Source organism: Schistocerca gregaria, chromosome 1 (assembly GCF_023897955.1).
Source record: "Schistocerca gregaria isolate iqSchGreg1 chromosome 1, iqSchGreg1.2, whole genome shotgun sequence".
Classification (NCBI taxonomy): domain Eukaryota; kingdom Metazoa; phylum Arthropoda; class Insecta; order Orthoptera; family Acrididae; genus Schistocerca; species Schistocerca gregaria.
The window spans coordinates 770,220,169-770,246,025 of NC_064920.1; the positions used below are offsets into that span (position 1 = coordinate 770,220,169).

The 25,857-nt window shown below is 43.6% G+C and overlaps 1 protein-coding gene across 1 annotated transcript in view; it reads left to right on the forward strand.

Annotated features, from left to right (window-relative positions):
* Positions 1–19,962: 19,962 nt before the first annotated feature.
* LOC126268286 (5-formyltetrahydrofolate cyclo-ligase) overlaps positions 19,963–25,857 on the forward strand; it is a 74,282-nt gene continuing 68,387 nt past the window's right edge. Inside the window, exon 1 of the mRNA XM_049973898.1 lies at positions 19,963–20,211. Within this exon, the coding sequence (XP_049829855.1) occupies positions 20,095–20,211 (117 nt within the window). The 5' untranslated portion in view covers positions 19,963–20,094. The remainder of the gene's footprint in view (positions 20,212–25,857) is intronic.

Genomic DNA, 25,857 nt, shown 5'->3' on the forward strand with positions numbered 1-25,857 from the left:
GCACCACACGCAGACACTAACGCACCCTCTCTAGCAGATGAGGGAAGGTGTAGGAAAAGGAACACAGAAATGTACTATGGATACATAACAAACATGGCTACAGAAGTATATAAGCACTTAATAGACATACAGGTGCGTGAAACAGAAAACATAAATTGAAAAATCACCAGACTTGAATATTGAATTCGACAGCCACAGCGGGGACTGTCGAATAAAGCACTTTGCTGTTCATCTTTCTCCCCAGTTTAAAGCACAGACGCACCGCCCATCAGAAGTGCCAAGAAATGTCCTAAAACCCGAGTCACATCAGGAGAACCAATGGAACGGCTGATATGGAAACGTTTCATTAATTCTGCAGTCCAAATGCACTTATATGCTTTTTGGAGCGTTTACTCTTCCTTTATAGTTGTCTGAATATCAAGTATCAAATTGATACATCGCACCCGATTGCGTTTTTTATATAAATTTTATGATTTTAGGTGGGATATGTTTCATGGTGAAAGGCTACAGTAAGACATATAACCTCCTCGATCCAAATCATGTTGCAGAAATCTAAAAGGTGCTATTCAAAGAGGATAATAATGAAATTCAAGAGGATTTTGAAGAAGAAATGGACACAGATGGTGATGACGTAGCTGAAGTCCTGCCGGAAGATTGAGAAACAGAGGAAGACGACAGTGAAGATGATGAGGAAGTACTTGAGGAAAACGGCCATTACAATACTGGAAGGGGCAAAGAGACAAAATGGAATTACTTTCCACCATCGCAGAGAGTACGATTCAGGGCTCTCAATATTATTCGGAAGTTACCTGGAGCTATAGGTGTGGCAAAATCAGTGAGAACGCCTTTGGAAGCCTGGAATTTCATCATAGATGACGAAATTTTGTCTATTATAGTTTGTGTACAAATCAGTGTATTGAGAGCGTCAAGGCATCATTCCAGCATGAGAGAGAGACATAAAACAAATAGACATTATTTAATTAAAAGCCTTCATTGGCCTCTTATTTTTAACTGGAGTAAACAAAAGTAACAGTCAGAGCTTAGAGGATTTGTGCGGAACATTTGGAATGGAATTGAGAAATTTCGCCTCGTAATGAACATAAAACGTTTCAAATTAATTATGCGGAGTCTTAGACTTGGAAATCTTGCAGCTCGCGATGAAAGAAGACGATTAGACAAGATAATAGCGATTCGAGAAATATTTTCTATATTTGTACAGAACTGCCATAAATCCTAGCGTCCTATACAAGAAGTGATTTGAAAGCCAACAACGTGAGAAATATTCTCTGCGAGTACTTCTTGTCAAGCATTGGAAGCATTCCCTGGAAGATCTCAAAGATGTGATGGCCTAGGTAAGTGAAACCAGGAAATATAAAGGTAACCACGTACACTGTGGACAGATTTGACACTGTTTAGCACAAAAATAACTCCAATCTGATTAGTACAATTCGACGTACAACATATAACAGGTACCATGTATAATGAAACTTTAAAAATGTAAAATAAATACAATGATGTTGAAAAATAATTAATTATTAGTTACAATGCTATTTAATTAACCTTAATAGATTTTTTCATTTACTTCAATTACTTTTGCTTCGGCTATGTTTCGAAATTGAGAATTTTTTATTAAGCTTTTTAAAAAAAAACGATGATGATAATCTAATTTATTCATTACTATTATGACCGTTCCCTTACCTGCTGGCGTTATTATAAAATCTGTGTTGCTTTGTAATAATGCTTTAGTGCCTACTTTGCTTTTTGTGTACCGTACGGTGGATTTTTTTTAATTTTGAACCTTTGCATTTGTTAGTAAATTAAAAATTGGAAATAAACAAAATAAATACATTTAAGACATTTAAGGTCAATTAAATAGCATTATAAAATAAATAGATAAAATTATTTGAACTTACCAAAGTCATTCTTTTTGCTGTCTTCCAGCTTATCAAAATCATTCCTAAGTTGAAGACAAACTTCATGCCACGCATTCCTTGTGGTGTTCCTATCTTTAAAAATCCCTAAGGTTTTGCCACAGAGCACAGGCTTTTCTTTTACAGAATGCATTGCTAACTGATTGTCAATTACAATCACTTAGACCATGATAAAATCACACCACTACGCCACTCTCGACGCGTACACATCAGCGGTTGGCGGCAGACTGGACGATGTGTGTATAACCCCGCATTTAGCGACGTAGGCCACCATTTCGAGGGACACTAAACAATCCGTCAATTGCAGTGGCGGCTGCATTGCTGCTGTCCGCTTTAAGTAATCCGATCTCCATTTTTCCACACAATGTGTACGTCGCAATACCATCCTACGCGCCACTGGTGGCGATAGAAATTCCGATCGGGCCTCGATAGCTCAGTAAGTAAAGTATTGGCACGGATCGATTTGTACTACGCTCCTTCCCATCAGAGATGGTATGCCGTTGCCTTTATATGACATGTGTACTAGTTTATACACACATCAAAAAACGTTTTGTAACACCTCAGTTCCGAGAGTTCCGGAACGTGTACAGAAAATTGGAATAGAGATCAACATAAACATCACTTCCGCCAATTTTATTGCTCATGAAAACCACACATTGCATGTTGTATCACCATGGAAGAATCCTGGAGATACTAAAAGGTATCAGATAGATTATATAATGGTAAGACAGAGATTTAGGAACCAGGTTCTAAATTGTAAGACATTTCCAGGGGCAGATGTGGACTCTGACCATAATCTGTTGCTTATGAACAGTAGATTAAAAGTGAAGAAACTGCAAAAAGGTGGGAAATTAAGGAGATGGGACCTGGATAAACTGAAAGAACCAGAGGTTATACAGAGTTTCAGGGAGAACATAAGGGAACAATTGACAGGAATGGGGGAAAGAAATACAGTAGAAGAAGAATGGGTAGCTCTGAGGGAAGAAGTAGTGAAGGCAGCAGAGGATCAAGTAGGTAAAAAGACGAGGGCTAGTAGAAATCCTTGGGTAACAGAAGAAATATTGAATTTAATTGATGAAAGGAGAAAACATAAAAACGCAGTAAATGAAGCAGGCAAAAGGGAATACAAATGTCTCAAAAATGAGATCGACAGGAATTGCAAAATGGCTAAGCAGGGATGGCTAGAAGACAAATGTAAGGATGTAGAGGCTTATCTCACTAGGGGTAAGATAGATACTGCCTACAGGAAAATTAAAGAGACATTTGGAGAAAAGAGCACCACTTGTATGAATATCAAGAGCTCAGATGGAAACCCAGTTCTAAGAAAACAAGGGAAAGTAGAAAGGTGGAAGGAGTATTTAGAGGGTCTATACAAGGGCGGTGTACTTGAGGACAATATTATGGAAATGGAAGAGAATGTAGATGAAGATGAAATGGGAGATACGATACTGCGTGAAGAGTTTGACAGAGCACTGAAAGACCTGAGTCGAAACAAGGGCCCCGGAGTAGACAACATTCCATTGGAACTACTCTTAGCCTTGGGAGAGCCAGTCCTGACAAAACTCTACCATCTGGTGAGCAAAATGTATGAGACAGGTGAAATACCCTCAGACTTCAAGAAGAATATAATAATTTCAATCTCAAAGAAAGCAGGTGCTGACAGATGTGAAAATTACCGAACTATCAGTTTCATAAGTCACAGCTGCAAAATACTAACGCGAATTCTTTACAGTCGAATGGAAAAACTAGTAGAGGCCGATCTCGGCGAAGATCAGTTTGGATTCCGAAGAAATGTTGGAACACGTGAGGCAATACTGACCCTACGACTTATCTTAGAAAATAGATTAAGAAAAGGCAAATCTACATTTCTAGCATTTGTAAAATTAGAGAAAGCTTTTGACAATGTTGACTGCAATACTCTCTTTCAAATTCTAAAGGTGGCAGGGGTAAAATACAGGGAGCGGAGGGCTATTTGCAATTTGTACAGAAACCAGATGGCAGTTATAAGAGTCGAGGGGTATGAAAGGGAAGCAGAGGTTGGGAAGGGAGTGAAACAGGGTTGTAGCCTGTCCCCGATGTTATTCAATCTGTATATTGAGCAAGCAGTAAAGGAAACAAAAGAAAAATTCGGAATAGGTATTAAAGTCCATGGAGAAGAAATAAAAACGTTGGGGTTCGCCGATGACATTGTAATTCTGTCAGAGACAGCAAAGGACTTGGAAGAGTAGTTGAAAGGAATGGACAGTGTCTTGAAAGGAGGATATAAGATGAACATCAACAAAAGCAAATCGAGGATAATGGAATGTAGTAGAATTAAGTCAGGTGATGCTGAGGGAATTAGATTAGAAAATGAGACACTTAAAGTAGTAAAGGAGTTTTGCTATCTGGGGACAAAATAACTGATGATGGTCGAAGTAGAGAGGATATAAACTGTAGACTGGCAATGGCAAGGAAAGCGTTTCTGAAGAAATTTGTTAACATCGAGTATAGATTTAAGTTTCAGGAAGTCATTTATGAAAGTGTTTGTATGGAGTGTAGCCATGTATGGAAGTGAAACGTGGACGATAAATAGTTTAGACAAGAAGAGAATAGAAGCTTTCGAAATGTGGTGCTATAGAAGAATGCTGAAGATTAGATGGGTAGATCACATAACTAATGAGGAGGTATTGAATAGAATTGGGGTGAAGAGGAGTTTGTGGCACAACTTGACAAGAAGAAGGGACCGGTTGGTAGGACATGTTCTGAGGCATCAAGGGATCACAAATTTAGCATTGGAGGGCAGCGTGGAGGGTAAAAATCGTAGAGGGAGACCAAGAGATGAATACATTAATCAGATTCAGAAGTATGTAGGTTGCAGTAAGTACTGGGAGATGAAGAAGCTTGCACAAGATAGAGTAGCATGGAGAGCTGCATCAAACCAGTCTCAGGACTGAAGACAACAACAACAACAATCACCATACAGAGAGAACTTCACAGGTGGTGGTCCAGATTGCAGTACACAGCGGTTCCTCTAATAATAAGTAGCACGTCCTCTTGCATTGATGCATGCCTGTATTCGTCGTGGCATACTATCCTCAAGTTCATCAAGGCACTGTTGGTCCAGAATGTCCCACTCCTCAACGGCGATTCCGCGTAGATCCCTCAGAGTTGTTGGTGGGTCACGTCATCCATAAGCAGCCCTTTTCAATCTATCCCAGGCATGTTCGATAGGGTTCATGTCTGGAGAACATGCTGGCCACTCTAGTCGATCGATGTCGTTATCCTGAAGGAAGTCATTCACAAGATGAACACGATGGGGGTGGGAATTGTCGTCCATGAAGACGAATGCTTCGTCAATATGCTGCCGATATGGTTGCACTATCGGTCCGAGGATGGTATTCACGTATCGTACAGCTGTCACGGCTCCTTCCATGACCACCAGTGGCGTACGTCGGCCCCAAAGCAGCATGGAAGCTCCACCTTGTTGCACCAGCTGGACAGTGTGTCTAAGGCGTTCGGCCTGACCGGGTTGTCTCCAAACACGTCTCTGACGATTGTCTGGTTGAAGGCATATGCGACACTGAAGAGAACGTGATGCCAATCCTGAGCGGTCCATTCGGCATGTTGTTGGGCCCATCTGTACCACACTGCATGTGTCGTGGTTGCGAAAATGTATATCGCCATGGGCGTCGGGAGTGAAGTTGTAGTCTATTGCGCACAGTTTGAGTCGTAACAGGACGTCCTGTGGCTGCATTATTCAACATGGTGGCGTTGCTGGCAGGGTTCCTCCGAGCCATAATCCGTTGTAGCGGTCATCCACTGGCCCTTGGGTGGAAAGAGCGAGGCATGTTATCGACAGTTCCTGTCTCTCTGTATCTCCTTCATGGCCGAACAACATCAACGCGATCGAATCGTCTACGCATGGTTGAACTACAGACAACCCGAGACCTGTACCTCCTTCCTGGTGGAATGACTGGAACTGATCGGCTGTCGGACCCCCTCCGTCTACTAGGCGCTGCTCATGCATGGTTGTTTACATCTGTGGACGGGTTTAGTGACATTTCCGAACAGTCAAAGGGACTGTCTGTGATACAGTATCCACAGTCAACGTCTATCATCAGGAGTTCTGGGAACCAGCGTGATGCAAAACTTTTTTTTTTTTTTACATGTTTAGTTTGACATTTACCCACAGCAGCAGCAAAGCACACTTCCAATAACACAGCGCGTTCTTTCCTGACCCGCAGGATGATTATGCATTGCACTCTCCGATCAAACGTATTCGTACACTTATTATTAGACATTAGTATGGAAAGTGTCCATCCTTCACCTATATGGCAACTTTCCTGGGGACACTTTCAGTGACGTGCCCGAATGTCTGGGGAGAATGGCAACCCATTCTTCTTCAAGAGCCAAAACCAGAAAAGGTAATGTTCGACTCTGGAGCGAAGTCAACGTTCTAACTCATCTCATCTCAAATCTTCTCCGGATTCTTGACAGGCCAGTCAATTTCAGGAATGTTTTTGCCCACAATCCATTTCCTCACATGTGCTGCTTTATGACAGGGTGCATTGTTATGCTGAGACAGTCATTGTCTGCGACATGTTCCTCCACTGTGGACAGGACACAATGCTGAAAAGTGTGTTCATATCCTGAAGCATTCAGGGTTTTCCTAAGACCAACGGGGCCCCCACCCTAACCACGAAATGCGCCCCCATATCGTAACACCTCCTCGTCCGCATTTCACGGTTGGTACTAAACATGACGGCAGATAACTTTCTCCAGCAAGGCATACGCAAATCCTTTCATCGGATTGCCGCAGAGTATACGTGATTCATCACTTCAAATCACTCCTTTCCAGTCATCCACAGTCCAGTGGTGTCGTTCTTTATTCCAGCTCAACCGTCGCTTAGCGGTGTGTGACTTACGAGGAGATGCTCGACTATTATATCCTGTTATTTTTAACACATTACGTACAGCCATTGTGCTAACTGGACTGCTGGTAACACTTTGGAAATCGCCAATGACTCCTTTCATTCGTTTCATGCTATTTTTTATGATTTCTCTCCGCAGTGCTCGACGGTAAGTGCCGTCAGTATATGAGGTCTGCCTCGGCTGTGGTTGTTCATTCGCGTTTTCTTTTCGAAATCACATCACCAACAGTCAACTTGCGCATGTTTAGAAGGGTTGAAATGTTTCTCAGTTGCCATTCAATGACTACTCCGCCTTCGGAAGTCACGGAGTTCTCGTGAGCGACCATTTCTGCTCTTACTGCTACTCTATTGATAATACTCCTTGCCTCCTTTCACACTGGCGCGCCTGGCTCTCGTGCCATCTGGTGGTGAATTCCACATTACATTGGCGTGCCAGAATACTTTTGAGCAAATAGTGTTTAGGTCTACTAGCTGCATTAGTTGATTTTGCCCCACAGATTGAAGGGCTACTCTTAAATAAAAGAGTTTGTTTGGTTGTTATAATACGAGAGACGTTTTTTAATCACAGTCACTTGCTCATACACTCCTGGAAATGGAAAAAAGAACACATTGACACCGGTGTGTCAGACCCACCATACTTGCTCCGGACACTGCGAGAGGGCTGTACAAGCAATGATCACACGCACGGCACAGCGGACACACCAGGAACCGCGGTGTTGGCCGTCGAATGGCGCTAGCTGCGCAGCATTTGTGCACCGCCGCCGTCAGTGTCAGCTAGTTTGCCGTGGCATACGGAGCTCCATCGCAGTCTTTAACACTGGTAGCATGCCGCGAGAGCGTGGACGTGAACCGTATGTGCAGTTGACGGACTTTGAGCGAGGGCGTAGAGTGGGCTACGGTCCCGCACACCGTTAGGCCGTCTTCCGCTCACGCCCCGACATCGTGCAGCCCGCCTCCAGTGGTGTCGCGACAGGCGTGAATGGAGGGACGAATGGAGACGTGTCGTCTTCAGCGATGAGAATCGCTTCTGCCTTGGTGCCAATGATGGTCGTATGCGTGTTTGGCGCCGTGCAGGTGAGCGCCACAATCAGGACTGCATACGACCGAGGCACACAGGGCCAACACCCGGCATCATGGTGTGGGGAGCGATCTCCTACACTGGCCGTACACCTCTGGTGATCGTCGAGGGGACACTGACATCCAAACCGTCATCGAACCCATCGCTCTACCATTCCTAGACCGGCAAGGGAACTTGCTGTTCCAACAGGACAATGCACGTCCGCATGTATCCCGTGCCACCCAACGTGCTCTAGAGGGTGTAAGTCAACTACCCTGGCCAGCAAGATCTCCGGATCTGTCCCCCATTGAGCATGTTTGGGACTGGATGAAGCGTCGTCTCACACGGTCTGCACGTCCAGCACGAACGCTGGTCCAACTGAGGCGCCAGGTGCAAATGGCATGGCAAGCCGTTCCACAGGACTACATCCAGCATCTCTACGATCGTCTCCATGGGAGCCTGCATTGCTGCGAAAGGTGGATATACACTGTACTAGTGCCGACATTGTGCATGCTCTGTTGCCTGTGTCTATGTGCCTGTGGTTCTGTCAGTGTGATCATGTGATGTATCTGACCCCAGGAATGTGTCAATAAAGTTTCCCCTTCCTGGGACAATGAATTCACGGTGTTCTTATTTCAATTTCCAGGAGTGTATTTCCGTTGCAACACTTGCTTACGTTCTATTTTTCTTTCAGCCGCTCCCGCTGAAAAAGATTCTCCTTGATGACTTGCTCTGTTCCCTAGAAGAATTTCTACTGTTGTAATGTCCAAAAGGTCCGCCGCTCGTGGTCTCGCGTTAGCATTCTCGCTTTCCGAGCACAGGGTCCCGGGTTCGATTCCCGGCGGGGTCGGGGATTTTCACCGCCTCGAGATGACTGGGTGTCGTCTTCATCATCATCACTCGCCCCCTTTACGGTCAAAAATGGTTCAAATGGCTCTGAGCACTGTGGGACTTAACTGCTGAGGTCATCAGTCCCCTAGAACTTAGAACTACTTAAACCTAACTAACCTAAGGACAACACACACATCCATGCCCGAGGCAGAATTCGAACCTGAGACCGTAGCGGTCGCGCGGTTCCAGACTGTAGCGCCTAGAACCGCTCGGCCACTCCGGCCGGTCCCACTACGGTCGGCGGCAGGCAACGGCAAAACCACCACTATCAGGACCTTGGCTAGTACGGCGGTGCGGGTCTCCCGCATCGTTCCGCTCTGTCAAGAAGCATGCAACCTCATCATCATCAATGTCCAAAAACTGGTGGATAGAAATTACTAACTGATTTACGTATATTAAAGGAAAGCCTTATATATGTTCATCAGGTACCTGGATTTACAAATTAATTAGCAATGTGAATGTAATATGACTCGTTCTACACCATTACGATTTATCGTGCAAAATGATCCGTGGAATATGCAACAACCATCTTTCCGATGACATCACTTGGATATTAACTGTATTCTTTCATGGGATCACAATAGAGTGCAGCAAGTCCCAAACTGCAATTGCTGTGTGTTCCGACTTGTGGAATTTTTTGAATGTGTTAATTCTATCTTTTTTGTTTCCACAACGAAATCAGTGTTATTCGTGTGATTCTCCATTTCGATTTTGTAGAATTTACTGCCATGGCCACTCATCGAACTTCGTCTCGTACAGGGAGAACCGAAACTTCACCGACAAAATTTCGGAGGTTGTTCAGGGATTTTTTCTGAGTATTTTAGTGTAAGAGACTCGTGGACAGCCGAGGATCGATACAGAGTAATTCTATTTCACTCGATTCCCCCCCCCCCCCCCCCCCCATTTTTTTCTGTTTGTATTCTACTGAAAATACACTGATGTTAAAAAAAAAAAAAAAGAACAGAACACGTTTAACGACTAGAGATAGAACGTACATATTCACGTGACATGTACATTAGTATGTTCTGCAGAAATGATATGTATTTGAACCATGTTGGACTGCGAGTTCAAGGTCAACAATGATATTGCGGAGCAACACCACCTACCGGTAAAACGTGACTGCGGCTTTCGTTGTAGTAAATAAACTGATCAGTGTGACCTGAGCAGACGTGCAGGGTGTGTCACCGATGTGTGAGCAAACCAAATCAATGGCATGCGCATTATTGTTTTGAGAGAATGTGATGCATCCATTCGGAAATTGCTGCTCGTGTGGGACGAAGTGTTCCGGCAGTGCAACGGGTGCGTGCAGAATGGTTCATGGAACATAGTAAGTAGAACACGATGAGATGAGTCAGCTCACTCCATACAGACCATCCCCCAGGAAAGATCAACACCTCATTCGAATGGCACTGCAAAACAGATCTGCGCCCTCCTCAGCTCGGAGCAGCAGTGTGACACCTCGTACACAGTCAGGGATAACAGTCCAGCGCCGTTTATTATGGCATGGGTTACGTGCGTTTCTTCCACTTCTCAGCCTACTTTTGACGAATGTGCAGAAATATGCTAGACGGATATGGTGTGTGGAAGGGCGTCACCGGGAACAGGAATGGCATCAGATAGTGTTTTAGGACGAATCCAGGTTCAGTTTGTTTGAAAGTGGTGGCAGCATTTTGGTTCGCCGCAGACAGGGTGGAGCGGCATCACAGTGACTGCATTCGCACGAGACATACAGAGTCAACTCAAGGCTTTATAATGTGGAGTACTTTTGGGGACAACCACGAATCACAGTTGGTTAGTGTCCAGGGCACTGTGACCTGTCCGATCTATGTGAATGGCATCCTGAGACCCGTAGCCATACCCTTTCTGCGCAACACTCCAGATGACAGTTTCCAGCAAGACAAAGCGCGACCAGATGTTGCTGCACGGACACGAGCCTTCTTGGTGTCACAGGATGTTAACCTTTCGCTCTGGCCCACTAGATCAACAGACTTATCACCAATCGAAAATGTGTGGGATATGGTGAAACGACAGGTGCAGTGCTGTGACCAATGCCAACCACCACAGATGAGCTTTGGAACCAGGTGAATGCAGCGTGGATGGTTATACCACAGGACACCTTTCGCGCCTTATATGCGTCAATACCATAACGCATGGAACAAATTAGCAGGTCCCATTGCGTATTTTGTGCCTACTGGGCAACAGGACACATGCTGAAATGAGGTGACTAAAATGCTAATCATTTCTGCAGAACATACTAATGTACATGTTCTATGAATATGATCGTCCTGTCTCTAATCGTTCAAGATGTTCCGTTTTTTCCGACCATAAGTGCAACTGCACTGCAGTGCAATGTCGACGGTGTGCTCGTTGTGCCTTGTTTGGAAGCAAATGGTTTAAATAGCTCTGAGCACTATGGGACTTAACATCTGAGGTCATCAGTCCCCTAGAAGTTAGAACTACTTAAACCTAACTAACCTAAGGACATCACACACATCCATGCCCGAGGCAGAATTCGAACCTGCGACCGTAGCGGTCGCGCGGTTCCGGACTGAAGCGCCTAGAACCGCTCGGCCACCAAGCCTGTGTTTGCAAGCAAATTTGTTCCTTTCACTCACTGTAGTATATGGTAACTCTCAATCACAATATTATTGCACTTGACCTACCATGGTCATTACCGAAAACATACGGTGACGTTAGAACAAACAAGTGTTAGTCGACCACAATATTATTGCACCTGGGACACTTCGGTCAGCTTATCGTGAGTTTTCATCGTGATATTTCACTAGGAAACGCTAAAACGTTTGATATATTCACAACTGTCCACAAATCTTTCACAGTGCTATGCGTTGTCCTTAGTCACCACAACATTTGTCTGCTGTAACGTCAACGTGTATTTCCGTCAAGGCCACGCGAGACAGAATGTAATAATATCACAGGAAGGTAGTGTAGTGGTGACTCAGGAAACTGCTCGCACTTTCAGTGTTTCAGGTCAGTTGTGCACATACTGTCAAGTGGTTCAGTGTGTCCTCCTAAAAACTCGACGGTAGTGCAGTGCGATGTTATTCATGCTCACGAATACCCCATAGTAGAAAACAGAAGATGTCGCGATAGTGCAGTGTAAAAGAATTTATACCCAGAGTTCTACAGTTCTGCCAGGAAGAAAAAATGCACAAACAGTTAATGATACCTCTACAGAAAACAACCTTGCAGCCGTCAGTAATGATAGAGACAAATGAAGCCCGCCACTACTTCAACTCGCAATAAGTACCTAACAGTATTGATCATTTAGAACAAAATTAGTTTTGAACAGTGATTAACCAGACATGAGCTTTACAATCTGTGCATTGCAATAAGCCAAACCCGTTTTTAAATATATTGCAGTTTAAAAGCGTAAAGGATATACTGTTCTGAGCTTCCCACTGCTACCACTATGGTTTGAACCCTATACAGCTAATCTGGAATAAATTTTATAAAAAACTGCAGAAAATAAATGTTTCCTCCATTAATTTCATAACCCTAAAACAAATAATCAGAGAGTCCTTATGTAAGATTGGCTCTGAGAACTATGGGAGTTCACATCTATGGTCATCAGTCCCCTAGAACTACTTAAACCCTAATAACCTAAGGACATCACACATATCCATGCCCGAGGCAGGATTCGAACCTGCGACCGTAGCGGCCACGCGGTTCCAGACTGAAGCACCTAGAACCGCACGGCCACACGAGCCGGCTATGAAATATTATCCAACGTGATTGGTTAAAAGCTTTTGAACATTGAAATGAAATGAAGATGAATATTGGCGTGGACATGGGTTAACGGAAGAAGCAATAGAGAATATAATAATCAATATTGGTCTGAAGAGTGAGGATGAATATGCAGCACATGACGATGACAGTGGAATCTGACACGACGCATGAAATTGGAACGGATTCCAGTGAAACAGATACAGTAGGCGAAGAACTCATATGATGGACCATCCACTTCATAACTCTAATCTCTAAGGTTGGTGCAGTTTTCAGTGCATAACTGTAGTTATACCAGCCTTCCCTCCCCCCACGACACTGATTACGCGCTGACTCACGATAAGTCGACAGAAGCTCGCTCACTCCCGGGTGCAATATTATTGTGATAGATTAATGCTACATGTTGACAACAGCATTTCGCACTTGGAAAAGAGTGGGAATGTAAATCTGCCGTGGCCTTCGAAAGCAACGATCCCGACATTCGCTTTAAGCAATGTAGAGAAAATATAGATCTGGGTGGTCGGAGGGAGATATCAACAGTCGCCGTCATAAATATGAGTCCAGTCTCTATCGTCCACCGCCCCCCCCCCCCCCCCCCCCAAGCTCCCATCAACCATGGACCTTGCCGTTGGTGGGGAGCCTTGCGTGCCTCAGCGATATAGATAGCCGTACCGTAGGAGCAACCACAGCCGAGGGGTATCTGTTGATAGGCCAGACAAACGTGTGGTTCCTGAAGAGGGTCAGCAGCCTTTTCAGTAGTTACAGAGGCAACAGTCTGGATGATTGACTGACCTGGCCTTGTAACACTAACCAAAACGGCCTTGCTGTGCTGGTACTGAAAAAGGCTGAAAGCAAGGTGAAACTACAGCCGTAATTTTTTCCCGAGGGCATGCAGCTTTACAGTATGGTTAAATGATGATGGCGTCCTCTTGCGTACAATACTCCGGAGTTAAAATAGTCCACCATTCGGATCTCCGGGCGGGGACTACTCAGGAGGACGTTGTTATCAAGAGAAAGAAAACTGGCGTTCTATGGATCGGAGCGTGGAATGTCAGATCCCTTAATCGGGCAGGTAGGTTAGAAAATTTAAAAAGGGGAATGGATAGGTTGAAGTTAGATATAGTGGGAATTAGTGAAGTTTGGTGGCAGGTGGAACAATACTTCTGGTCAGGTGAATACACGATTATAAATACAAAATCAAATAGGGGTAGTGCAGGAGTAGGTTTACTAATGAATAGGAAAATAGGAATGCGGGTAAGCTACTACAAACAGCACAGTGAACGCATTATTGTGGCCAAGATAGATACGAAGCCCATGTTTACCACAGTAGTACAAGTTTATATGTCAACGAGCTCCACCAGATGACGAAGAGATTGATGAAATGTATGATGAGATAAAGGAAATTATTCAGATAGTGAAGGGAGACGAAAATTTAATAGTCATGGGTGACTGGAACTCGGTAGTAGGAGAAGGAAGAGAAGGAAACGTAGTAGATGAATATGGAATGGGGCTAAGGAACGAAAGAGGAAGCCGCCTGGTAGAATTTTGCACAGAGCATAACTTAATCATTGCTAACACTTGGTTCAAGAATCATAAAAGAAGGTTGTTTACATGGAAGAAGCCTGGAGATACTGGAAGGTCTCAGATAGATTATACAATGGTAAGACAGAGATTCGGGAACCAAGTTGTAAATTGTAAGACATTGGTTATGAACTGTAGATTAAAACTGAAGAAACTGCATAAAGGTGCGGATTTGAGGAGATGGGACCTGGATAAACTGAAATAACCAGATGTTGTAGAGAGCTTCAGGGAGTGCATTAGGGAACGAATGACAAGAATGGGGGAAATAAATACAGTAGAAGAAGAGTGGGTAGCATTGAGAGATGAAATAGTGAAGGTAGCAGTTGATCAAGTAGGTAAAAAAACGAGGTCTAATAGAAATCCTTGGGTAACAGAAGATACATTGAATTTAATTGCTGAACAGAGAAGATATAAAAATGCAGTAAATGAAGCAGGCAAAAAGGAATACAAAAACTCAAAAATGAGATCGACAGTGAGTGCCTATAGGAAAATTAAATAGATCTTTGGAGAAAAGTGAACCACTTGCTTGAGTACCAAGAGCTCAGATGGGAGCCCAGTATTAAGCAAATAAGGGAAAGCACAAAGGTGGAAGGAGTTTATAGAGGGTCTATACAAGGGCGATGTACTAGAGGACAATACTATAGAAATGGAAGAGAGTGTTCATGAAGATGAAATAGGAGATATGATACTGCGTGAAGAGTTTGAAAGAGCACTGAAAGACCTGAGTCGAAACAAGGCCCCGGAGGTAGACAACATTCCGTTAGAACTACTGAAAGCCTTGGGAGAAGCAGGCCTAACAAAATTCTACCATCTAGTGAGCAAGATGTATGAGACAGAGACATGCCCTCAGACTTCAAGAAGAATATAATAATCCCAATCCCAAAGAAAGCAGGTGTTGACAGATGTGAAAATTACAGAACTATCAGTTTAATAAGCCACGGCTGCAAAATACTAACACGAATTCTTTACAGACGAATGAAAAAACTGGTAGAAGCCGACCTCGGGGAAGATCAGTTTGGATTCCGTAGAAATGGAACACGTGAGGCAATACTGACCCTACGACTTATCTTTGAAGAAAGATTAAGGAAAGGCAAACCTACGTTTCTAGCATTTGTAGACTTAGAGAAAGCTTTTGACAATGTTGACTGGAATACTCTCATTCAAATTCTAAAGGTGGCAGGGGTAAAATACAGGGAGTGAAAGGCTATTTACAATTTGTACAGAAACCAGATGGCAGCTATAAGTGTCGAAGGGCATGAAAGGGAAGCAGTGATTGGGAAGGGAATGAGACAGGGTTGTAGCCTGTCCCCGATGTTATTCAATCTGTATATTGAGCAAGCTGTAAAGGAAACAAAAGAAAAATTCGGAATAGGAATTAAAATCCATGGAGAAGAAATAAAAACTTTGAGGTTCGCCTATGACATTGTAATTCTGTCAGAGACAGCAAAGGACCTGGAAGAGCAGCTGAGCGGAATGTACAGTGTCTTGAAAGGAGGTTATAAGATGAACATCAACAAAAGCAAAACGAGGATAATGGATTGTAGTCGTATAAATCGGGTGATGCTGCGGGAATTAGATTAGGAAATGAGACGCTTAAAGTAGTAAATGAGTTTTGTTATTTCAGGAGCAAAATAACTGATGATGGTCGAAGTAGAGACGATATAAAATGTTGAGTGGTAATGTCAAGGAAAGCGTTTCTGAAGAAGAGAAATTTGTTAACCTCGAGTATAGATTTAATTGTGAGGAAGTCATTTCTGCAAGTGTTTGTGTGGAGTGTAGCCATGTATGGAAGTGAAACGTGGACGATAAATAGTTTAGACAAGAAGAGAATAGAAGCTTTTGAAATGTGGTGCTACAATAGAATGCTGAAGATTAAATGGGTAGATCAAATAACTAATGAGGAGGAATTGGAGAGAAGAGGAGCTTGTGGCACAACTTGTCTAGAAGAAGGGATCGGTTGGTAGGACATGTTCTGAGGCATCAAGGGATCACTAATTTGGTACTGGAGGGCAGCGTGGAGGGTAAAAATCGTAGAGGGAGGCCAAGAGATGAATACACTAAGCAGATTCAGAAGGATGTAGATTGCAGTAAGTACTGGGAGATGAAGAAGTTTGCACAGGATAGAGTAGCATGGAGAGCTGCATCAAACCAGTCTCAGGACTGAAGACCACAACAACAACGTGTCTGTCGTTCGGTGTGATGCCTCGACAATACACAGTATTATGTTGCTGCATAAGTTCGTACCGTATTTATTTTGAATGTTGGTATTCCGGTTGCTATGTGTTTATTTATCGAATGTTATGTTTATTTGTGGTACAGGGACCGATGACCATCGCAGTCTGGTCCCTTTAATCTCACAAACCAATCATTTGTGGTACACTATTGCTGTTTGAGTTCACATATTGTCATTTAGAGACAGTCAGCGCTAGAAATTGGAGTGCCAAGTGGAGCGATTGGAACACTGCCGACATATTCTTCTGTTTGCGTTCGGTAGGCGGATGACAGCATTGGATGCAGCCTGTAACGTATGAGGATAATGGTGTTGAACACAGCACGGCAAGAAAATTGTTTTCTCGTCTTAAGGAAGATCGTTTTGACATTAGTGATTCTCCACTTTCAGAAAGACCTTCGGGATTTGATGAAGATCGTTTAAACGCTTTAACCCATAATAATCCACTTCAGTGTACTGGGGAACGCAAATGTGATGAACTGTAATCATTCCACCACCGTGCGACACTTTCATGCAGTGGGAAAGGTTCAAAAATCGGTTGTAATGCTCTGGTGTATCGTTACTGGTGATGAGAAATGGTCTCTTTATGCTAACATATGGTAACTCATTCAGCCCAAGGAAATCAGTAACTCCGGTACAAAGACCTGCGCGCACTCATAAAAGATAACATTATGCATCCGGTGGAACAGTGACGGTATGGTGTACAACGAATTGCTGACGATATTTATTGTCAATAACTGAAACGCCATCAAAGCCTAACGACCAGGACGGCTTCGTGAAGTGATGCTACTTTGCGATAAGACCCCCCACCCCCTCCCCGGCCCGCCCGCATTCTATTATATTCACAAAAAACACTATACAGGAATTGGTTTGGGAAGTCATTCCGCACCCAACTTATTCACCTGACCTTGCACCCTCAGATTTTCACATTTCCCTCTCTCTATCAAATGGTTCAAATGGCTCTGAGCACTATGGGCCTTAACTTCTGAGGTCATCAGTCCCCTAGAACTTAGAACTACTTAAACCTAACTAACCTAAGGACATCACACACACCCATGCCCGAAACAGGGTTCGAACGTGCGACCGCAGCGGTCGCGTGGTTCAAGACTGTAGCGCCTAGAACCGCTAGGCCACCTCGGCCGGCCCTCTCTCTATCGAACAGCCTCCACAGATCTTTCTTTACGGAGGGAAATGCGCTCCAAACATGACTCGACGAGTTCGTCGCCTCAAAACCACGTGATTTCTACAGTAGCGGAATCGGAGAGTTAGCCCTACAGTGGCACACTGTTGTAAATAGTAAAGGAGAAGATATTATTGATGGCTAAAGTCTTTGTTACGTATATCTGTTGTGTTTATTAAGCTTTTGGAAGAACGCTACAATCTTAAGCACCAATTCAATAGTTTGAGCTATATGAGTAGCATGCGGAAATAATGAAGCTTTCATTGACTGGACGCAGGGCGTTTTCTCTCCTCGTCTTTGCCATTAAACCTCCACTCCCGAGCTGTTTTCAGTCTTGTGATTGGTTTGAAGCGGCCCGCCACGAATTCCTCTCCTGTGCCAACCTCTTCATCACAGAGTAGCACTTGCATCGTACATTCAATTGTTTGTTGAATGTATCCTAATCTCTGTCTTCCTCTATTGTTTTTACTCTGTATTGCACCCTGTAGTGCTATGGAAGTTATTCACTTATGCCGTAACAGATGTCCCTTCAGCCTGTACTTTCTTCATGTCAGTGTTTTCCACATATTCCTTTCCTCGTCGACTCTCCGGTGATTCTCCTCATTCCTTACTCTATCAGTCTACCCAATTTTTAACATTCTTTTGTAGTACCCACATCTCAAATGCTTCTACTGCCTTCTGTTCCGGTTTTCCCACAGTCCACGTCTCACTGCCATGCAACTCTGTGCACCAAACGTACGTTCTCATACACTTCTTCCTCAAATTGAGGTCTGTGTTTGATACTAGTAGACTTCTCTTGGATAGTGGTGGTGTGCTTGTTATGTCCTCCTTGCTCCGGCCGACATGGGTTATTTTGCTGTCTAGCTACCGGAATCCCTCAGCTTCATCTACTTCGAGATCACCAATTTTTATGCTAATTTTCTCGCCATTCTCATTTCTACTACTTCTCATTACTTTCGACTTTCTTCGACTTACTCCATATCTGTTCTCATTAGACTGTTTATTCCACTCAATAACTCCTGTAATTCTTCTTCACTTTGACTGTGGATAATGATGTCATCACGATTCATAACATCGATAGCCTTTTACCTTTCTTTTATTTCCGTTATTGCTTCAACGTGTAGCTTGAACAGCAGGGGCGAAGTACTACATCCTTGACTTACACTATTTTTGATCTCTTCAGTTCGTTCTTGGTCTTCCACTCTTATTGTTCCACCTTGGTTCTTGAACATAATGTATACTACCTGTCTTTACCTATGACTTGTCCCTGTTTTTCTCAGGATTTCGAACATCTTACACAATTTCCAGGTCGAAAAGTCCTATGAATGTGTCTTGATTTTTCTTCACTCGTGCTTCCTTTATCAACCGCAACGTCAGAAGTGTCTCTCTGCTGGCCGGCCGGAGTGGCCGGCGGTTCTGGGGGCTACAGTGTGGAACCCCGCGACCGCTGCGGTCGCAGGTTCGAATCCTGCATCGGGCATGGATGAGTGTGATGTCCTTAGGTTAATTAGGTTTAAGTAGTTCTAAGTTCTAGGGGACTGATGACCTCAGAAGTTAAGTCCCGTAGTGCTAAGAGCCAGCCTCTCTGCTGCCTTTGCTTTTCCTGAAGCCATACTGATAGTCATATGACAGATTCTCAATTTTCTTTTCCATTCTTCTGTATATTATTCTTGTCAGCAACTTGGATGCGTGAGCTGTTAAACTGATTGTGCGATAATTCTTTCACTTGTCGGTTCTTTGCTATCTTTCGGAATTGTGCGGATAATGTTTTTCCGAAAAGTCAGATGGCTTATCGCCAGACTCATACACCAGACTCAAAGATTCTACACACCAAAGTGTTTAATCATTTTGTTGCCTCTTACCCTATTAATTTTAGAAATGCCGACAGTATGTTATCTATTCCTTCTGCCTTATTTAATTTTAAATCTTCGAAAGCTGTTCTAAATTCTGATTCTAATACTGGATCCCATATCTCTTCCCTGTCGACTGCTGTTTCTTCTTCTTCCACGTCATGAGATAAGTCGTCCCCCCTCGTAGGGGGGTCTTTCCACCAATCATCTCTCTCCTTACCATTTAACAGTGAAATTTCTATTGCATGCTTTTAATTTCACCGAAGGTTGTTTTAATTGACTTCGTGCAAAGTGAATCATTGTCTTGTGGAGCATAAAGACGCGCAGAGTCAGAAAGACAAGCGGCGCTCGGTTTCTTCGTACCGGCCGTCAACAAAGCTTTGTCAATATACTGCAGTGTAGGCCGTTATCTCTCAGATAAGACCCATCCGTCGCCTTGGCGCGCGGGTATGTGTCGACCTTCCTGTTTCGGACGCACAGTCATTCTGAAAAAAGGAAAATACTACGTATTTGTCGTAAGCGAGTGAACCACGATCAAGAAAGCGGCCTTCCAGCTACTTAACGAGATGCCGATAGCAGTAGGCGCACGGCAGGCCGCATTCCTCGCCCCTCCACAGGCTGCTGGCGCTCCAATGGCGTGCGGCGCTAGCGCTCGCGTTGGCTTGGCGCGAACTGCTGGCGGGACAGTTGGGCACGGAGCGGCAGTTCGCCAGGGCCACCATGAGCTCTGCAACCACCCAGCAGCGCAAGGCGGCGCTCCGGAAGCAGGTGGCCGCCGCCGTCGACGCACTCACCGACGCCGAGATCCAACGCCAGTCTCGCATCATCACCGACAAGGTATCACACTCGCAAAAACCTCCACTACGTTATGTTTACGGAACAATCGACCAGTCCTCGTACATGCGTATTGTACCTGACGTGTGCATTTAGCGACGCAGACTCTTCTGCATCTACCTAGTTATTCCATCACCTTAGCCAACAACTCTTTAAGTCATCTTTGACCACATTGGCACTAACGATTATACAGTTCTATTGGTCGCCAAAATCTTCCCCCTTTATTTTTACCTTTTCATGGTGCATTTTCTGTTACACCATTATCAGATCTTTAACATCGACACATAAACATTTCATTACAACATCAGTGCCCAAAACCTACTTACTTAATGGCCAGTTTACACGTCAATGTCTCCCGCCGTAAGTTCGAGTCTTCCCTCGGGCATGGATGTGTGTGTTGTTCTTAGCATAAGTTAGTTTAAGTAATGTATAAGTCTAGGGACCGATGACCTCAGCATTTGGTCCCTTACTAATTCACACATATTTGAAAATTTTTTGACCACATCAATGTTCACTATTGGCCACGTGACATGGAAGGTGCCTCGCCGCAGAGGAATAGCATTAAGGAAGCGGGGATGTTTTGCAGAGAGGGCGCAAGCACATTCCATGTTGCAAAGCCTTACAAAGTGCTGGTGCGGACGGCTCTGGATAAAATTGCATCGCCGCTGGAGTATGGCTATACTGCAGCCAGAAGATGGCTGAGGAGGCAGCTTCCACCACGCCCGGCAAGGCGTCTGGAGGAAGAGTAAATCTCAATGACCGCCGAGGTTTAATAGAAGGGGTGTGCAAATCGGTCAAAACTGAAACGCTTTCATACGTGAAATCCACTGCAGTGGCCTAAGTCTCCGTACTCCCGTTGTTCTTTCCAAAGAAGGTACCCATGAAACTGCAGCCTTAACGATAGTGGCCTAATTGCGTTTGCTGTTTCTTTCCGGACTCCGAAAACATTGCTCTTGCGGAACCCGACACTCCTCTTATATGACAAGCTTGAAAACATGGTCTAAGGCAAACAGGTAGATACAGTACATCTTCACTTTCGAAATGTTTTTGACGCAGTACTAGACCGAACGAAAGTACCATCATTTGGGCTGTATTGAGGATTTCTTAGGAGGGAGCAGAGGCGTCTGTAAATGGAGGCAAGAGGGGGCACTTTCTCCCTCCAGGAATATAGAAGTATAGATGTTTTATTCGTTACAAGATTTCTAGCAATGATTGTCTGCGAGTTTACCAAATCTCAGTTTTAGCATTTCGGAATGCTTTGAGGAGTAATATGGATTTAGCCAATCACTATGCTACTTGTGTTTGTTTGATTGTAACTCGGTTCTAGGGATATGGCACATTTCTCGGAGCGGTGGCTGGTTTGGAGTTGGAGTCCACTTCCAGGGTTATTAATGTGACTCAAATTCACCGATCAGATATAAGAAAACTATAATTTTAGGATCTTGCCCCCTCTTTTCTACGGTCGTCCTTGAGAAGTGGGAAGATTTATTGGGAGAGAGGACGCAGAACGATATCTTCGATGCAAAGTTGTCAACAGAAGTAGAAGTAGCCTCAGACTTTTTGCAGATGAGGTAGTTACATGTTGAAAATCTGAAAAAAAAAGCTGCTTCTATCGAGTCACATCATGACACAACTTCTAGGTGATGCTAGGATTGCTAACTCGCTCTATATGTTCAAAAATGTAAAACTGTTCTATTCACAAATTGCTAAAACGAGGTATCGTACGACTAAGGTCTGAATATTTCACCACTGGAATCAATAAACTCATAAAAATACTTTAATGTATTAAGTTATGAGGATATGAAATACGATGGTGTCATAGGTTTAGTAGTACGTAAAACATGTGGCAGACTTCGATTAACACCAAACAGGACTAACAAGGGATGCTGAAAGTATACAAAGAAGGACACCACGAATTGTCACATGTTTGTTTGACTCATGGGAGACCGTCATAGAAATATGCTTATAAAATTTTGAGAAGCTGTATTAAGTGAGGAATCTAGCAATGTACTACAATCATCTACATCTACGTGATTACTTTGCTATTCACAATAAAGTGCCTGGCAGAGGGTTCAATGAACCACCTTCAAGCTGTCTCTCTACCGTTCCACTCTCGAACGGCACGCGAGAAAAACGAGCACTTAAATTTTACTGTGCGAGCCTTTATTTCTCTTATTTTATCGTGATGATCATTTCTCGCAATGTAGGTGGGTACCAAAAGAATGTTTTGCAATCGGAGGAGAAAACTGGTAAATGAAATTTCATGAGAAGATCCCGTCGCAACCAAAAACGCCTTTGTTTGAATGATTCGCGTATCATGTCTGTGGCACTATCTCCCCTATTTCGCGATAATACAAAGCGAGGTGCCCTTCTTTGTACTTTCTCGATGTCATCCGTCAGTCCCACCTGATGCAGATCCCACACAGCAATGCTCCAGAACAGGGTGGACAAGCGTGGTGTAAGCAGTCTCTTTGGTAGACCTGTTGCATCTTCTAAGTGTTCTGCCAATGAATCGAAGTCTTTGGTTTGCCCTACCCGCAATATTATTTATGTGATCGTTCCAATTTAGGTTATTTGTAACTGTAATCCCTAAGTATTTAGTTGAATTTACAGCCCTCAGATTTGTGTGACTTATCGTGTAATCGAAATTTAGCTGATTTCTTTTAGTACTCATGTGAATAACTTCACAATTTTCTTTATTCAGGATCAATTGCCACTTTTCGCACCATACAGACATCTTATGTAAATCATTTTCCAAGTCGTTTTGATCATCTGATGAATTTACAAGACGGTAAATAACAGCATCATCTGCAAACAATCTAAGACGGCTACTCAGATTGTCTCCTATGTCTTTAATATAGATCAGAAACAATAGAGGGCCTATAACACTTCCTTGGGGAACGCCGGATATTACTTCTGTTTTACGCGATGATTTTTCGTCTGTTACTACGAACTGTGACCTTTCTAACAGTCAATCTCCAATCCAGTCGCACAACTGAGGCGATACTCCGTAAGCATGCAGTTTGGTAAGAAGACGCTACGAGTCCCTCCTGTAGGGACTGCGAAGGTAAGGTTACACTTTTTTTTTTTTTTTTGTCATCAGGCTACTGACTGGTTTGATGCGGCCCGCCACGAATTCCTTTCCTGTGCTAACCTCTTCATCTCAGAGTAGCACTTGCAACCTACGTCCTCAATTATTTGCTTGACGTATTCCAATCTCTGTCTTCCTCTACAGTTTTTGCCCTCTACAGTTCCCTCTAGTACCATGCAAGTCATTCCCTCATGTCTTAGCAGATGTGCTGTCCCTTCTCCTTATCAGTGTTTTCCACATATTCCTTTCCTCTCCGATTCTGCGTAGAACCTCCTCATTCCTTTCTTATCAGTCCACCTAATTTTCAACATTCGTCTATAACACCACATCTCAAATGCTTCGATTCTCTTCTGTTCCGGTTTTCCCACAGTCCATGTTTCACTACCATACATTGCTGTACTCCAGACGTACATCCTCAGAAATTTCTTCCTCAAATTAAGGCCGGTATTTGATATTGGTAGACTTCTCCTGGCCAGAAATGCCTTTTTTGCCATAGCGAGTCTGCTTTTGATGTCCTCCTTGCTCTGTCCGTCATTGGTTATTTTACTGCCTAGGTAGCAGAATTCCTTAACTTCATTGACTTCGTGACCATCAATCCTGATGTTAAGTTTCTTGCTGTTCTCATTTCTACTACTTTTCATTACCTTCGTCTTTCTCCGATTTACTATCAAACCATACTGTGTACTCATTAGACTGTTCATACCGTTCAGCAGATCATTTAATTCTTCTTCACATTCACTCAGGATAACAATGTCATCAGCGAATCGTATCATTGATATCCTTTCACCTTGTATTTTACACTAGGTTACACTACGCACAGCATTGAGGCTTTGTCGTAGACACTCCTCCGCTTCTAATCATTCGAAGGAAAAAGGAAGAAATCTTAAAATCATAATACGTGATACACTGGGGAGTACTCTCTGCCATGCTCTTCACAATGGTTGCACGGGGAGAGTGTGGATGTAGACGTAGCGAAGGCTTTCCTCTAATATCTGGTTGAGTGGTAGAAGAACTTGTTTACGCTCTTCGCGATGAGGAATAGTTGATGTCGCGTTTTTCTGCACACTGATCTGTCACGGAAGTGGCATTTTGTGAAGTTCAAGCCGAGACACTGAGTAGACCAGTCCACCACAACCATGATGCAATGGACCCTGTTTTTCAGGCAGGAAATATTGCGTATGCAGAACAGGTTTGTTTAGAAATTATTGCCTCATTACGGGAAGCGTGAACTGCGATGTCATCGAGTAAAGCTACTGATGAAAGCCCAAACCTAGGAAAGCAGCCCCAGGTCGTTACACAAAATCCAACGAATATCACTCCCCACGTACCGCGCTTAGGGAAACAGGTTTGGACAGGTCCACACGCATCTGTCTGAATACCACGTCCTTGTGCCGTGACTCACGACTGTGTAAGCCCTCCTTCCACCGCTCCACTTACCAATGACTGCATTGTTCCGACAACACTAGGGCTGGTCATACATTATTTCTTGTCGTCAGTTACTGCTGGGCGCAGCAGGGCTATGACAATCGTGCCCTATTACTTATCGACAGGTATTTCTGACGTTTACATCTATGTCTGAGACGCGACGATAAATATATGACAGTAATGTCTTACTAGGCTTGCCATCACTTAAATTGCCAACCCTTGACACGAGTGCTAAAAGGAACGCGTTTAACTTCGGTTACACGATAAATCAGTCTAATCTAAAAGCCATAAATTCAACTAAATACCTAGGTATTACAACTACGAGCAATTTAAATAGGAAGGAACACATAGAAAATGTTGTGGGGAAGGCTAACCAAAGACTACGTTTTATTGGCAGGGCGCTTAGAAAATGTAACAGACCTACTAAGGAGACTGCCTACACTACACTTGTCCGTCCTCTTTCAGAATACTGTTGGGCGGTGTGGGATCCTTACCAGAGAAGACTGACCGATTACATCGAAAAAGTTCAAAGAAAGGAAGCACGTTTTGTATTATCGCTAAATATGGGCGAGAGTGTCACAGAAATAACACAGGATTTGGGATGGATATCATTAAAAGAAAGGTCGTTTTTCGTTGTGACGGAATCTTCTCACAAAATTCCAATCACCAACTTTCTCCTCCGAATGCGAAAATATTTTGTTGACACCGACATACATAGGGAGGAACGATCAAAAAGATAAAATAAGGGAAATCAGAGCTCGTACGGAAAGATATAGGTGTTCATTCTTCCCGCGCGATATACGAGATTGCAATAATAGAGAAATGTGAAGGTGGTTCGATGAACCCTTTACCAAGCACTTAAATGTGATTTGCAGAGTATCCATGTAGATGTTGACGAAGACTTCGAAAATCCCGGACTTTGAAGCGGTTTATTTTCTCGGACACATACCGTCATCATTTCCTGATTTTAAAGTTGGATATTAGTTCTGCAGTTCGCTATTAAATAAGCATTCACGTTGTGATGTTTTGCATCTGGAAACATGGAATAGGGTCTTGTTATTCGGATTTCATAGCGATTAATTGTGTGATTATTAGCACGCTTACAGTTTTAAAAAAATAAGCAAGAGATGCAA